The sequence below is a fragment of the Gavialis gangeticus genome, unplaced genomic scaffold (genome assembly GCF_001723915.1).
Source record: "Gavialis gangeticus isolate Ggan-Ray unplaced genomic scaffold, GavGan_comp1, whole genome shotgun sequence".
Lineage (NCBI taxonomy): Eukaryota > Metazoa > Chordata > Crocodylia > Gavialidae > Gavialis > Gavialis gangeticus.
In genome coordinates, this window is record NW_017728992.1 from 141,918,838 (window position 1) to 141,933,911 (window position 15,074).

Genomic DNA, 15,074 nt, shown 5'->3' on the forward strand with positions numbered 1-15,074 from the left:
ACTGCTTGATGTATTGATTGGTTACAGAGGTTCTGTAGCTTGTAGATTTGCTTTATAGGATAAATGTGATTTATTGGTTCCCCTCTTTTTCATTATGACTGGCATGCGCAAAATACGGCTCAAAGGCCGCATCCAGCCCGCCGGCAATTCTGTCCGGCCCATGGGGTACCTAAAAAGTTTAGAAAATTAATATTTATCTGCTCCTGACTGCCTGTCAAAGGTGACAGGAGCCAAGGGCAGTAGGACCCAGGGGAAGTCTATATGCATATGTAGCTCTTTATCAAAATACTGAACTGTGCCTTCTCAAGTGCCAGTTGCTGGCTTTTCAGAGATGGTAATACCCTGTTCCGTTGTCCAAAAAACACTTTCTTGTAATCTGTATTTGGGGATTTTGTATTTAACTAGATGGAATGCTGCCAGTTGAAACACATCACCAGTTCTGATTAATTCAACAGAGAACATCAGAAACATTTGCAGATTTATCTGAGTTTGCTAAAACAAAGGTGTTGTCATTGCAGGTACAAAGGAGTTGGGGTAACATACACTTTCTGGCAACTATATTGTATGTTTCCACAAATGGGGGAGAGCCAGAGAGCTAGTGTTACCTTGATGGAATGTTAGAATCCAAAAAGGTAGGGTGCAGAGATATGCCAGCAACTGAAAAGGTGTTCTCCATAGCTCCTAGGAAGGACAGCATACTAAGCCATATTGTTCCTGTATTAATGTCTCAAAACAGTAAGGATATCAGCAAGGACGTATACAGATAGTTAAATACAGACCAAAGCCTCACTCAGGGAATTAAGAACGCTGCTGGTGCTAATGCAGGGCAGGTCAGGTTTGCCTGCTACAGTTAACTTACAGAATACAGAACTACTTGCAACTTAACACCAAGTGCTGGGTGGCAGTTAAATAACCTGGCAACCACTAGGCCAAGTCCACATGAGCGGGGATGTTTGTTTCCCTGGGGACACCCATGCCACACACCCTCTGTCATGAAGCAGATTACCCCAGGTGGAGTAGAGGAGGCTGAGACCAACAACTGTGCTGGCCCCAGAAGTTTTACCTGAATGTGCAGTGTGTAGTGCCACAGATGGGTCTGTGCCACCACATACCTCACAGGTGTGCTCATCTGGACAAGGCCCTAGCGTACTAATGCTTTGTACAGAAGAGCACCTTAGAAGCAGGTACTTGTCTTATCCCTAGTGAAGGAAAAATTGCCAACAAGTTGTGAAGTCCTCTATGATAGGATAGATTGAGCTCTTTAATCCTCATCGGCAACCAGTCTAGGAGGGAAGCCCCAAAAGATGAACAAATGGATGATCTGAAATGGATGACCTTCTTTGCTCCAGTAGCTTCTGTGGCCAAACTGGTTCCAAATGTACTGGTACCTGCCTTTCCTTTACATTAAACCAGCAAGGGGCATGCTGGTGTGTGGGAAACTCATTGTCTCCATATACATGCTCAAGCTTTTGTGCCCTGAAAAGTTCACTCCAGCTTCACTTTATTTTCAAGTGAGGATTATGTTCAGCAAAGCAGATGTCTCCGCATAATTCTATTGTCTTGCGAGACAGATGCCTACTACTACTAGTAATGGTGCTAATACTGTGATTTTCAGTTCTCATCTGTCTTCTGTGTTATGTTGTTGGATGGAATAGTATGCATTCATACTGATAATGTATTTTTACAATCAATGCTGTATTTACCTGGAACCAAAATGGCTTTTAATGTAGGGTAACTACCTTAAATAGGTAAATTCCACACATGGAAAATTAGAACATATTATAATTTTACAATTTTTTGTAATTTTCTGTGTATAGAATCTAATTATTGGAGGGCTGTCTTAAATCTGTCCCCACCTGTGGAGGGAGGGAGGCAGGCATCTTGCTCCTCTGCCACTTGCCCCTCATTCCTGCACCTTGTGACCTGTCCTCTGATCCATAACCTATCACTGGCCTCCCATTCACCTGCCCCCCGACCCAATTCCCTACCTGTGCTGTTGCCTGATACCCATCATGTGCTGCTATTCACCCCTGCTGCTGCCCAGTCCCCAATACATGTTGCTTCCTCATTCCCTGCCCAATCATGAGCACATGCTGCTGCCCTCCCACACTGCTACCCCATTCCTCACCCAATCCTCATGCAAGGTACTGCCCTATCCCCCACCTGATCCTTGACTTGTATTCCTGCCTGATCCTGGACCTAGCTGGTAACAGTGCTGGTACTCAGATTAAAGATGAGATGTTTTTCCCAATGTTGCATGAGGGGATGGGAAATTGTTTTGGATTTGAGTAAATATAGTAATAAGTTAAGTTTGGAAAAATCAGTGTGGGTTTATATACAAACCGTATGTTTCCGCAAGAAAAAAGGAAGGAAAGAAAATGTATAATGTTTGCTTTCCTCCTGGAAAGCAATTTAAATAAATGTGTTTTATTTTACCTTAAAAGTGTACAGACACAAAGTAGAAAACAGAAACGCTAAACAATTAACTTCACACATTCATGGTGAAAATACCTGACAGGTGCTTATCCAAAAATCCTTATTGGTCTGTGTTTCTGTCTGAGAAGACTGTTGCATGTTGAATAAGAAAAAACAAAGAAGAAAAACCATAGTGTAATTTTAATATGTTTATACCAGACCCAGGAAGTCAAATAATGCAGTGATGTCCCAAGTCATTCAAGTAGGTTATATACTTATAGTGATATATATTCAAAAAATTCAGTTGCACTTATGCGTCTCTCTGATTACATTCTACATGGTTGACTATGGTTATGTTTCATCGCGAAAACTTTGTATATATATCTGCATACTTTTATTATTATGCACATTTGAAGGCCTACTAAAGCCTGCTTTCACTATGTGTACTCTTGTGTCATACTGTTTGATGTTAAAGTGCACAATTGTAAAAGGCAGGTGAGAGAGTGTAAGAAGAGAGGCAAGTTAAAAGGCAGATGAGATTTTGTGTCTACCAGCCCTCCCTTCCAAAACTGTGAAGTCTGGTGTTGACACCAAGTCATACAAAGGTGACCAAAAAGTCAGCCCCATTGTAACCCGAGCAATAGTCTGCAGTGGGGAGCCCCAGTTTTGGTGCAAAGCACAAATGTGGGCAAAAAGGAGAGGTTCCAGACAGGAGTCACTCCCTGGACCTTTTCAATCAACTCCTCAGGTTAAAGGTGCTTCTGAGCACAGTACTCTGTAATGGGTCTAGGTGATTTATTATAGTTAAAACAATTGGAAAAAGTCCCAGAGCCTACCATAGATACAGGGCAGGACCTAAAAGATCTGGACCTCCATGGCAACCTGGAGAGGACCAGTAGGAAACCCTGGAAGGACAGAAGAGTGATGGATAACCCCAGCAGCATGAAGAAACAGTGGAGACCCCCAGCAGAGCAACAGATCTTTGGTGGCATGAAAGAGTGGCAGATACCACCAGCAGAGCGGTGGAGACCCCTGGCAAAATGAAGGAATGACAAAGACTCCCAGTGGAGCAGTGGAGACCTCTGGGGGTGGCATCCACAGCAGCTCTCCCTAGCACCGCTCTCTCGCATCAGACTAACTATTGTGCAGACCTCCCTACCAGTCCTTGCTACTTTGGCTGGCATAGGTGGTAGAGCCCCAAGAAAAGGGCAGCAACACCTGATAGGGGTGGGCAAAATAGTGGATCTGACCAGAGACTGGACTCCATCTCCCAACAGCCCTTGTCTGCATTGCTGTTGCCAGTTTCTATGGAGACCCCAGGAGTGGTGGGGCCATGACAGCATGGGGCCAAGGTTTTTATGAAGACCAGCCCTGGCAGCACTGGCAGGGTGTGTGGCTGGGCAGGGAACTGCTCCAGGACCAGGGCTGGGATTTTGCAGCAGTGACAGCATGGCTCAGTGCAAGGGCTGAACTGTGATCTGCTGTCTGCATGCCCCTGCCCAGGGTGTATAAGTAGCAAACTTCATCTGCCCCCCAAGTTCCGACAGCAGGGAGCAACAGGGCCCCTGCACTGGGCCTCCCTACACAGCACTTACTACTAAGCCGATGCAGGGGTACAGCCTATAGATGGCAGCCCTGAATGAGACTTCCTTCCCTAGCAACTGGATAGGTGGTAGCTCCCTTTGTTGGTTTGCCGCTGCATATGACTATGATCAATTTTTATCTACAGCTAAAGGTTAATAGTTAAGGTTTTGCTTAGGATAGACCCCTGCTCCTCTTTTCTGTACAATAAACCTGCTTTAATTTAACATTTGCTTGCAAGTGGGCAGAGCGTTTACATGAGAACACCCAGTTCAAGTTATTTTACTGAGTTTCTGTATCAGGGCTTGAGGTAAATTTGAAAAGTTGGTGTAAAACCCCTGTATTTGTACACAGCCATTCTTAATGCCATTCAGTGCCTGGCAGAACAGCAACACACAGGCCTTACAGGGTGGGTTTCAGGTGGCAGCCTGGCACTCAAAAAATGAGCTTTGGGTCAGGCAGGGTCCTATCCAGTCTTCTTCAGCCAAGTCCCTTGGTGGTAGAGAGGTATGTTTCTGAGTGACCTGAAAACAATTTTGCTTCCCCAGCCCAAAAGCAGCTCCTTTGGGGCAAGGTACATAGCACAGGCCTGGGGGGAGATACCAGCTGGCAGGCTGGCACACAGGCACACAAATATTAAGCTTCAGATTGGGAAGGAGCCTACTCAGGCTTCCTCAGGAGATTCTCCCAGTGGCAGGGACATGTGGTTTAGGGTGACCCAAAGAAGATTTTACCCCATAATTGCAGCCAAAACACAGCTCCTTGTTCAGGGAAATGTACATAGCGTACAGGCCTGGCAGTAGGCATGCTGGTGCACAAAAACCAAGTTTAGGGTCAGGCAGCATCCTACCTAGGCTATCTCAAGCAAGTCTCCCAGTGGTTTGGGGTGAACTAAAAAGGATTTTCACCCATAATCCCAGCCCAAACAGTTCCTTATTCAGTGCCATAGGTAGGAGGGGGGCAGTGGATAGCAGGCTAGTATGCAAAAACCAAGTTTTCAGTGGGGCTGGGACCTGCCCAGACTTCTTCAGGCAAGCCCCCTGAGCATGGAGACATGGTCTGTGGTGACCTAAAATGGGTTTTCCCCATAATCCCTGCCCAAAGTCAGCTCCTTATTTGGGGCACTGTATACAGATATGGGGGGGGCTGTCAGTTAGCAGACTTTGGGTAGGGCACAGTCCTACTCAGACTCAGTCAGAGGTGGTGATGTGTAGTTTAGGGTACCCAAAAAATGTTGCCCCAGAAATCCCAGCCTAATCTCAGCTCTTTATTTAGGGCTATGTACTTAATACATGATATTATTTCACATTTTTATTAGTAAATATACATTTCTGGTGAAATTCTGACTCTTTACTTTTCTAATTAATTGCTAACAACCTTTAATTGTGTAAAGATTACCTTTGAAAAAAGAACCAGGAATAAGGAACCAATTTCAGCCTCACCCTCTGCTCTGCTACAGTAATGATACCACGCCACACGTCTTAGTGCTCTGGTATGCATGTGTTTCATACTTGAAAAGCACATCAAGGCCAAAGCCATTTTCCTATAGCAGCATGATTCAGGAATTAAGAGTAAGGGAAGAATTCCCAGTGTGACACAAATAAGAAGTGGCAAAGATACAAGACCAGCAGCACGAAGCAACACACTTGCATTTGGGCTAAGCCAGAGAGATTCTATTAAGAGGATCCACAATTAAGTCAGCAAATCCCAACACAAGTTAGGATTACCACCTTTAGGCTTCACCTCTGTTTATTATACAAGTAGCAGATCTGTTTACAACAGGAAAATGTCTTCGTGTGATAACCTGCTTCAAGAATAACTTAGTTGTTAAAGCAGAAGTCCTCTTTCTTTTGCTAGCAGTAATTTTCCTAGTGTAATGTCCCACATTTGTTTCAGCACAGCATATAACAAAAGAACAAAGTACTGGAGCTTCTGTTTGAAGGCAAAATAGAAAATTAAAAGAAAAGATGCTTATATGTAGAAAGCTTTGGGCCCATCAACACAGCATTCAAAAGGAAGTTAAAATTATAAAGCTGTATCTATAGCGCATCTAATGTTTTCAATGCAATACTATTAGACTGCCTTTAAATCAAAAATTAATCCTTTAAATGTTTAAAAGGCATAAAAAATTCCCCTTCCCACAAAAAAAAGCTGAAATAATGTGTTTTTCTTGCAAAAATATTTTGAACCCACAGACAAGCTCTGTATCAACTACTTTGATAAAACAGCTGAGTGCTAAATAAAAGCACATCTGGTGGAAATGGACAGCAGAAAACGTTACAAGTGTGCTTAGTTTTTGCTTGCAGCATCCGGCAGTGGGTAGCAGGACAAAGGCAGGGTCTCACTGGGTCTCTTCCTGTGTCTGTTCTGCAATGGTTTCTGTGGCACTTGCATTGGCAGCTGAGTTCAAGACTTCTCCAAAGTCCCCCCCAGCAGGCTTGCCGCCTCCAACTTTAGACTAGAACAGAGAGAAAAGAGAAAGGGTAACTGCACATGCTAACAAGTTGATAATTTTTACAGTAAATTATGCTAGCATCTGCAAGGTTTGCCTGGCCTGAATAAAATTTCCCATTTTCTCCAGAATCATAGTCTCTACAGTTGCTGACACTTAATTGGTATAATGGGATCTGATACCTGATCCCAATAATTATGCCTTCTGCCATACCACATGCATGGCAGGAGATACAATTATGGGACTGGGGATCAGATCTGAACCTGGGCCCACCCTGCACCAACAAGTAATAAGTTGGGTACCCAGTGCAGAGTACCCAACCAGAGCCTTGAATAACTGGTTAATCAAGCCTTAAGTGTAACATCTGCCATGGATGCTCAAGCATTAACAGCTCTCAGTGCTACTCAAGTGAAGTCACATGGGTACAAGAAGAAAGGACTGCAACTTTTACTTCCTTTAAGTGTTACAAGTCTCTTTAACAGCTTCCAGAGATGAAAAATCTTTGCTCAGATTTGAGACACTTGGTATGCAAATACTCAGGGTTCACCAAGAAAGATTTTCTTGGTCAATACCGATGGCAGATTATTAACCAGCCATATCAGCCAATACTGATCGGATAGCCAATTTACAGGAATACATCCTAGCAGCTTGGAGAGCAGTGGGAAGGGAAGGAGTGTGGAGGGGGTGGAGTGGGGAGATTTAGGCCCTCACAGTGTGGGAGGGAGTGGGGTAGGGGCAGGCACTGCCCAGCCAGGGCAGCAAATGCAACCCTGGGATCAGGGCTGAGCCATGGATGGCTTATCTGGAGAGGTGGCTCCCCCCCACTGCATGCAACTCTGGGGGGGCATGTGCCCCCTAGAACTGTGTGCAGGCAGGGCAGACTGCCTGCTGTGGGCTTGGGGCCAGGGGCTGCACCAACCTCTTCCTGGTGTGGGGGGGGCTGGGGCAGCTACAGGTAATTTTGGGGTGACTGTAGCCCACCCCCATAGGCCCCCCTCCCAGCACTACCACTGCCTGCCCTGAGTGCAGCTGCAGCCCAGCCCCTTCTGCCACAAAGAGGTTGGCATAACCCCTAGCCACAAGCTCACAACAGGCAGCTTGTCCTCACCCTGCACACACAAAAAAAAAAAAATCAAGGGAGGCACATACCCCACGCTACCCCAGGAGTGCACACAATCATGGGGAGTTGCCCCCCTCCTCACGAGCTGCCCACAGGTTCATCCCACTCCCAGGGTGACATTCACTGCCTTGGCTGGGCAGCACCTGCTCCTGCCCCACTCCCTCCCTCATCATAGGAGCCTCCATCTGCCTCCCATGCCCTTTCACTCCCTGCTACCCTTCCCCCCCTTAGTGGCCGGACACTGCTCTCCAAGCTGCTGGGCCACATTCTTCACTATGTGCATACTGCGACTACATGAACATGCATGGCATTTATTGGTGACACCAGTCAAAAAAAAGCCAATGGCCGATAACGTTAAATTTTCCTGTTATCGGTGCCGATCCGATATGCAAGATATATAGGTGCACCTCTAGCAAATATGTTTTATATAGACTGTAGAATGTACAACTTCAAAATAGAGTCATGCACTTGTTCACACTCATTTAGAGATTCTGGAATACGATACAAGTCAAGCCTTTTTCCTCGTTGCTCAAAAGAGCACTGAGCAACCTCAAGGAAGCATCCTGAAGTTCTCTTGTTTTAATGAAGCATAATTTCTGCTCCATCTTTTGCATAGAGATTGCAGCACATTTATTCCATTCCACACCTATATGCCTTATGTACCTGACCCTACTACTCCCCATCTAGAAAGGTGAGCCTTTGAGGGAACAGAAAGAGTATATCTTGAGCTCACGTACACTGTGATTAGCCATAGCATAAAGGCAGAAACTTCTTATTTACTTTTCACCTACCCCACTGCTACTATATAAAAAGAAGCCAACAGTTCCATTTTATACAGGGTTTCTTACTGGAACAGGTATAACACTAACTTAGGCTGCATTCCTCATTAAAGAATTTCAGTCACCTCACCTTAGAGTAAGGCTTAAGACGATAGATAGAATACTTGAGTGTACTATACTTCAGAAGTTTCAGTCCAAAAGCTTGAAAATTCACTGTTATGTAAATCAGCTTTTATTGACAATGTTAGTGGACCAGGGAGCAACTAAAGGCATCTCCTGTGGTAGCCAGCTCATACTTTTATTATTACACCCTTACTTCTCTTCATTGTATTGTGTTTGGACCTTCACAGTATTTGACTCTATGGCTGCATCCAGACAAGCGTGGCTGTGCAGTGTGGCACCTCAGACATGTCTGTGGCACCTCATACCACACGTTCAGTTGTTCTCCATGCTGCAGTGGAGCAGTGTGGAGGGTTTTTTTGACTCCTGAGTATCCAGGGGATCAAGAAAACCTATGGGGAAAAAGTGAAGCAGCATGCACAATTCAAAAACAGAGACAGGCCTCCTACAGTTGTGCTGCAGCTGCCAGCCACGCTCTGCATGGCAGAATTGCTGCTGCTGCTGCCCTGAGAGAGCCCCAGTACCCCAGGTAATGCTGCTGGTGTCAGCACAGTACTGGCCCCAGCCTGTACTACCATGCCTGGGGTAACTTGTTGCGTGCCAAAGCACACGTGGCAGAACCATTCCCCAGGGATGACTAGCAGCAGTGCAAGGTGTGCCACTGCCAGTTGTTCCCAGGGAACCAAACGCCCACACCATGCGTGGACACAGCCTAGGAGACGGTTGCAAAACTGCCACTGGAGTTATACAAGGAAGGGATTGGAGCACCAGATCTTGTGAAGAAACCTAAAGCTTTCATCCATATACAACTGTATCCAGGAGTACCAGAATTTCACAGCTACTTGAGACTTACCTTTAGGTTTTCAACCTTTTCTTCAAAAGACTTGAAAGTTGGAGAGTTTCTAGAAGCCAAAACAAACAAAACCCTATTAATTAAGAATTCATCCACAAAAGAAAAAGAAACATACTTCTTGATTTCCCTGTCTGATGCATTTTGAACACTGCTCTCAGATATTACCTTATTAAGTATACTAAAGTCTTTATTCTGTGAAAACACTAACTTATATTCAGCCAAGGTTCTCTCCAAGCTGCACGCGTGTGTGGCCGCACACAATTTAATACCATACCTTGCAGTAACTTATAAACGCCACGCACCCACCTGGAGAGGAGCTGGGCTGTGGCACGGCAAGGCGAGGCAGGGGCTGGTGCAGGCTCTGCCAGCCCTGATGCCATGCGTCTCCTCACTCCCAGAGGCAAGGCAGGGGTGGGGGCTGGAGCTGGCATGGGCTCTACCGACTCCAGGGAACTGCACCATTCCCCAGCCCCGAGTCCATGAATCTCCTCACTCCTGGAGCAGGGACACATGCAGAGCTCAGCTTCCCCAGATCTCAGATTAAATGCTGCAGGCAGCAGCAGCTCGAGGCATTTCACTCTTCAGACAGCACATTACTCTCCCAGCAACAGTGTTTACAAAGTCCAATGCACTGTAGTCAGATTTACTCTGGTTACCTGCAGCAGGGAAAAATGCACGGGGCAGAGCAGGATGGTGCAGAACCTGGGTCTGCGTCAGAGGAAAAGGAGCAGGCGCAAGGAATCGTTCCTAACCATGATGCAGTTTGGAGGTGCTGGTTATTGCTGTGTTGATCTAAGGCAGGGGCAGGCAATTATTTTGGGTGGAGGGCCACTTACTGAGTTTTGGCAAGCCATAGAGGGCTGCATGACAGGCAATCCAGGGCAGATAAATATTCATTTTCTAAATTTTTTAGGGGCCCCACCGGCCGGATAGAATGGCATGGCGGGCCGCATCCGGCCCCCAGGCCGCATTTTGCCTGCTCCCGGTCTAAGGACATAGGCAGACAAGGTGCTTTGGGTAAATTATATATCACATGTATCCAAAGCACTTTGTCTAACCATGACATAAGATTTCTGCATCATGAATGGGGAATCCCCATTACCGGCTCCGGGGAACTGCTCTGCTCCCAAGCCCCCAGTCTTGTGCTTAGAGGATTATTGCAAAATCCATTGCATGAGGATCCACTGCATGATGACTCTAGTCTATTAGGCTTAGTGTAGTCCGGATCCAGGCTTAGCGGAAGGGGGAGGTGGGACCGAAGTGGCGCACTCATGGACCACTACACCTTAGAGGGAACACTGCATTCAACCTAGGTTTTAAGTGGAAAAGTTTCATCTTAAAAAAAGAAAACAACCCAAATCTGAAAATTAATGGCAAGCTGAGCAGTTTGTTTTTACACTGGAGAACAGAAACATACTTTGTTATGGCAGATTTTATGCTGGTGTCACACACAGGAGAGAATTAAATGGTGGGACCATTTGTCAAGGCAGGGAAGCAGACACTGTACAACAGCAGGTTTTAAACTGGACATTTCTCATTAGGTCTTCAAATGAACTTTTGAATTAGAGAATTTGTCAGTCAGTTCAGCAGAACTATTTAGTAGTTACTTAGCAGCTTCACTAACTTGATAACTGTTACATCCAGCTTGTTACAGAGGTTTCTAGAAAACTTAAGAAACTATTAAAAACTCAGGCTAGAAACAGATGTTGCTAAAAGAAGCAGATTAGCTTTGTGAAGACATATCAGCACAGCTGATCCTCTTAACTGCACAAAAAACCACGTTGCTCCCTGTCCCATCCTTTGATGCTGCTGGACAACAGGTGACGTGTGCTCCCAGAACTTGAGAAGCCTAGTCCCACGCACCCCAGAATTCCCATGCACGATCAGGCACCTCAAGCCCCAGAAGCACCTGCCCAGCTTTTCCCACTCAGATACATCCCCCAGAATCTGCAGGGCACATCTCCAAGAGCAGGGCAAGTCAGAGGTTTTCCCATTTAAGAGACTTGCCCCTGGGATTTCCCAGGAGTACCTCTGTAAGTGGGAAAATACCAGCTTTTGTCCCTTTTACAGAGACCCTCGGGCACCTGTCCATAAGTGAGGAAAGTTGGGCAGGTGCTTCCAGCACTGATGGAGGCTGATCCTATGTGAAAATTCCCAAGGTATACATGTTCCAGTCCCCCAGAGCACCTATCTGGGGCAGCTGAAGAGTGTAGGCAACTCCAGGCTACTTTAAAGCAAACGGACACTTTCTGCTAAATAGCAACACTAATTAATACCGTATTTATCATGCTCAAAAATTTTGGGCACTTATGGTACAAGGGGCATCAACATCTGTCTGGTTTGCCTCTGTGCCATCTTTAAAAAATTTAAGGCAGCACAAAGGCAAGGTCTGTTTCCACCCAAGGTGAATTTCATGTTCAACTATGCATAACTTACAAGATAACATGGATCTCGTTGCCAGACAGTGTGATATATCAAGCTCACAAAGGAGCTTCTAGTCCATCCCTCTGACTAGAGTTAGCAGTAATCAACAGTAATAAGTATGCCAATATGTAATAGGGAAGGGAAAAAAAATAAGTCTGTGTAAACTGTGGGCAAGATAAACACAATATAACTTATGGATGAGTGTTAAGAGAAGGCCCACTGATGTAAAAATAAGGAGTTTTGCCTTCAGGGTCAAGTAGTCACCCAGAGTTTTTGTATCCAACTGCCAGCAAATTTGCTCTGGTGACCTGCAAAATATCTTGCATACCTTACCTTTCTGCAGAAACTGAAAAAATACCTGCCTTCAATGAGCAAGGTTTGGGGTTCTGTATTGCGTTCTTCATGCTTTATTTAGGCTATGAAAAGATATTAAGACTAACGTTTTTTTTTTAAGGAAACTAACTTCTGCTTGATATCCATTTACATTCCCACACAGTCTTATATACTGTGTGCATGTATACAACTCAGGTTTGTAAAACTGATATTAATCTATAAAGAAATTGCCTGTGCACATCTTTTGATCTTGAGGAGACTGGAAGGTTGTTGCCAGCCAGGAAGTAACGGAAGAAAGAAGCAAGAAAATTAAAGCTGGCAAAGGAAGAAAATCAAACCACGTAAGTAAGGCCACATTCTTACAGATTAAGCAGAAATAATTAAAACACCTCTATTTCAGAAGATTTGTAAAAGACCATTCTAAATTTGCAGTAGTTTTAGTGGTATAACTTTCCTAAAAGGAAAATAATATATTCAGATTCTCATACCACAGCAGAGACGCGTGATGTGTCATGTCCAAGATATGACAAGCCAAAAAACTACTTGTTCAAAAAAAAGCAGATAGCTTTCTGCAGAGACTATGCTGCATGCTTTTCTTAAAAAAAACAAACCAGGATGTTTCCATTACTTAAAAAAAGAAGTTATCCCTATCCTCACCCCCTAACAAAAGCCAACAAATCAAAAGATTCCTAGTAAAGGTTACACACACCCAAGCAACTGGATTACACAATATCATACATTACCTCATAACAGGCATGCTAATTGAATGTTGTATGGAACGTATACTAAGTGCCAGCATTAAGAAAAGAGAAAGCAAGAAATTAGTGAACAATTATGAAAAGTAATTTGCTTAGAAACCTTTAGTCTCTGATCTCATGCACATAAATATTATCTTCAAGTATGGGAAGAAAAATTCTCATACAGTAACTGCTTGTTCAAGGGCAAAGAAGTGACAGCCATGCGCATTCCTATACAGCATAGCAAGAGAGCAGCAGCACTTTAAAAGAATAGATTAAGTCATCATGCCAGTTAAAAGCACATACTCTGTTTGCATAGCTGCAACATAGTTCCTTCACTCTCATATATATTAATTTTTCAGGCATTGAGAAACATGCTACATTCACAGTTCTAGTAGCATTAAGTGGGAAATGAATACCAAAGCCTTATTATTCAAAACTTCCTCCCATTGAAAAACTGAAAGTCTTACCCTTGCTCTAAAATACTATTGCTAGGAACTGCAGGACTCCTATCGCACTTTATGAATTTTTTAAAACACATGGAAATAAGTAGCACTTCAGAGCTGAATATTTGATATTTAGTAGCAAGATTTAATAGCTAAATTTTGTGGATTGTTCATACATTATTTCATTTAAGTGATTAAAGCCTAGTCATTCCGACCTGGGTGTTTCAACCCTGTTCTGGATGAATGCTTCTTTAGCCTCTATCAATGCTGTCAGAGGGTCACCATCATAGTTTGTAGCAAGATGGGCAATCAAAAAATTAAATAGCCACCAGATGAATTTCAACAATAATGATGCAAACAACCCTAATCCCACCCCCTAGAAAAAAAAAAATCTTTCCATCCTCATATTTTTTCTTAATATATCTAGTTCTATATGATCAAAGTGATTCTTATACTAGCTGGAGGCTGTACCACTTCCTGTAGAGAAGCTGTTAGCCACAAAACTTTTACAACTATACCTGGAATGACTATTCTAGACTAGGGAATCCATCCCGAACAGCTGCTAGCTATTCATCTTATTTTTGAGGGAAACCAAGTCTCCAGTAAGTAACCCACTATTCTAGTAAAGCCAGATTGATCCTAATAAAAAATTTCCAGATTAGGAAACGTGAAAAGATGTGTTTTTGGATGTGCTCAGACACCAAAGAGGGGACAATAGTTTACATTAAAAAAAAAAAAGTTTTAAAAGACAAGGAGACACTTTGCTAAGTGAATTCACAATTGAAGTTTTTTGGGAGTAGTGCACATACTGGGAGTGTCTACAGAGTGCACACTCTACACTGCAGCATGAACTCCTAGCTGGTGTAATCTGATCATCTTTACTCCAACCATGATGTCTTGTTCTTTTCTTCTTCCAACCATTGCTTTACTTTATATGTACCTGGTTAGATGATCCAGCTTGGGATTTTCAGGGTGATTTCCCCCTACTTCAAGACAAGTCTTATTTCCACATCAAGTCCCATGATGTTATTAGAGGACTGCTAGATTCCAGTTTTGCCATATGCCGGGTTTTGCATCAATATATTCTCTAACACACTCTGTACTTACATTTCTCCAGTATTGGTCAGCCACCTCCCCTCACCCTGTAACAGGTTCTCACTTCTAGATGTGAAAATGTAAGAATAAGGGCGTGACATCTGTTCTCCCCCTTCAACTATATCCTACAAACCCATTCACAGAGGAGAACAACTAAGGGCTGCTCTGTGCATCCTGTGGATGGCAATTACAACATTGTTGTTTGAGACAGCATTCTAGAACAGTTTAATTTCTGCAGCACCATAAGCCATATTTGTTACACAGAACTAGGAATAATTAATTATTCAAAAGTTAACTACTCAAAAAATTAATGACTCAACCCAACCCAAACTTAGAATCAAAAGTTATTCTCAATTTAGATACAGGCAGCCCCCGCTTAATGCTTTTAATTAGTTCCGTGAAAACTGAGTGTTAAGCAGAACTGCGTTAAGCGAAACCTATTTCCCCATAGGCAATAATGCAAATAAAAATAATTGCTTACTGCTGCTTCTTACCATAGCTTCTCACCATCACCACCCCACATGCCTCTGCCTGCCTGCTCCAGCCCCACATGCCAGCCCATGGCCTGCACTCTTGCCAGCTCCGGCACCACAGGGCCCCGCTCTCACTGCTTCTCTCCACCACCACTTCTCCGGCCCATGTGCCAGCCCACAGCCTGCGCTCCTGCCAGCTCCAGCACTCTGGCAGGGGCCCCACACTCATGCGCCCCCCCCCCCCCC

General features: G+C 44.2%; 1 protein-coding gene across 3 annotated transcripts in view; it reads right to left on the reverse strand.

Moving 5' to 3' along the window:
- Positions 1 to 5,292: 5,292 nt before the first annotated feature.
- The window catches only part of TPD52 (tumor protein D52), a 24,743-nt gene continuing 14,961 nt past the window's right edge, over positions 5,293 to 15,074 (reverse strand). For 2 of the 3 annotated variants that reach the window (XM_019527832.1, XM_019527833.1), the window contains 3 exons: positions 12,821 to 12,862; positions 9,321 to 9,369; positions 5,293 to 6,454 (listed from right to left, as the gene is read on the reverse strand). In XM_019527832.1, the coding sequence (XP_019383377.1) occupies positions 6,338 to 6,454; positions 9,321 to 9,369; positions 12,821 to 12,862 (208 nt within the window). In that variant the 3' untranslated portion in view covers positions 5,293 to 6,337. The remainder of the gene's footprint in view (positions 6,455 to 9,320; positions 9,370 to 12,820; positions 12,863 to 15,074) is intronic. The other variant, XM_019527834.1, reaches the window with a different exon arrangement.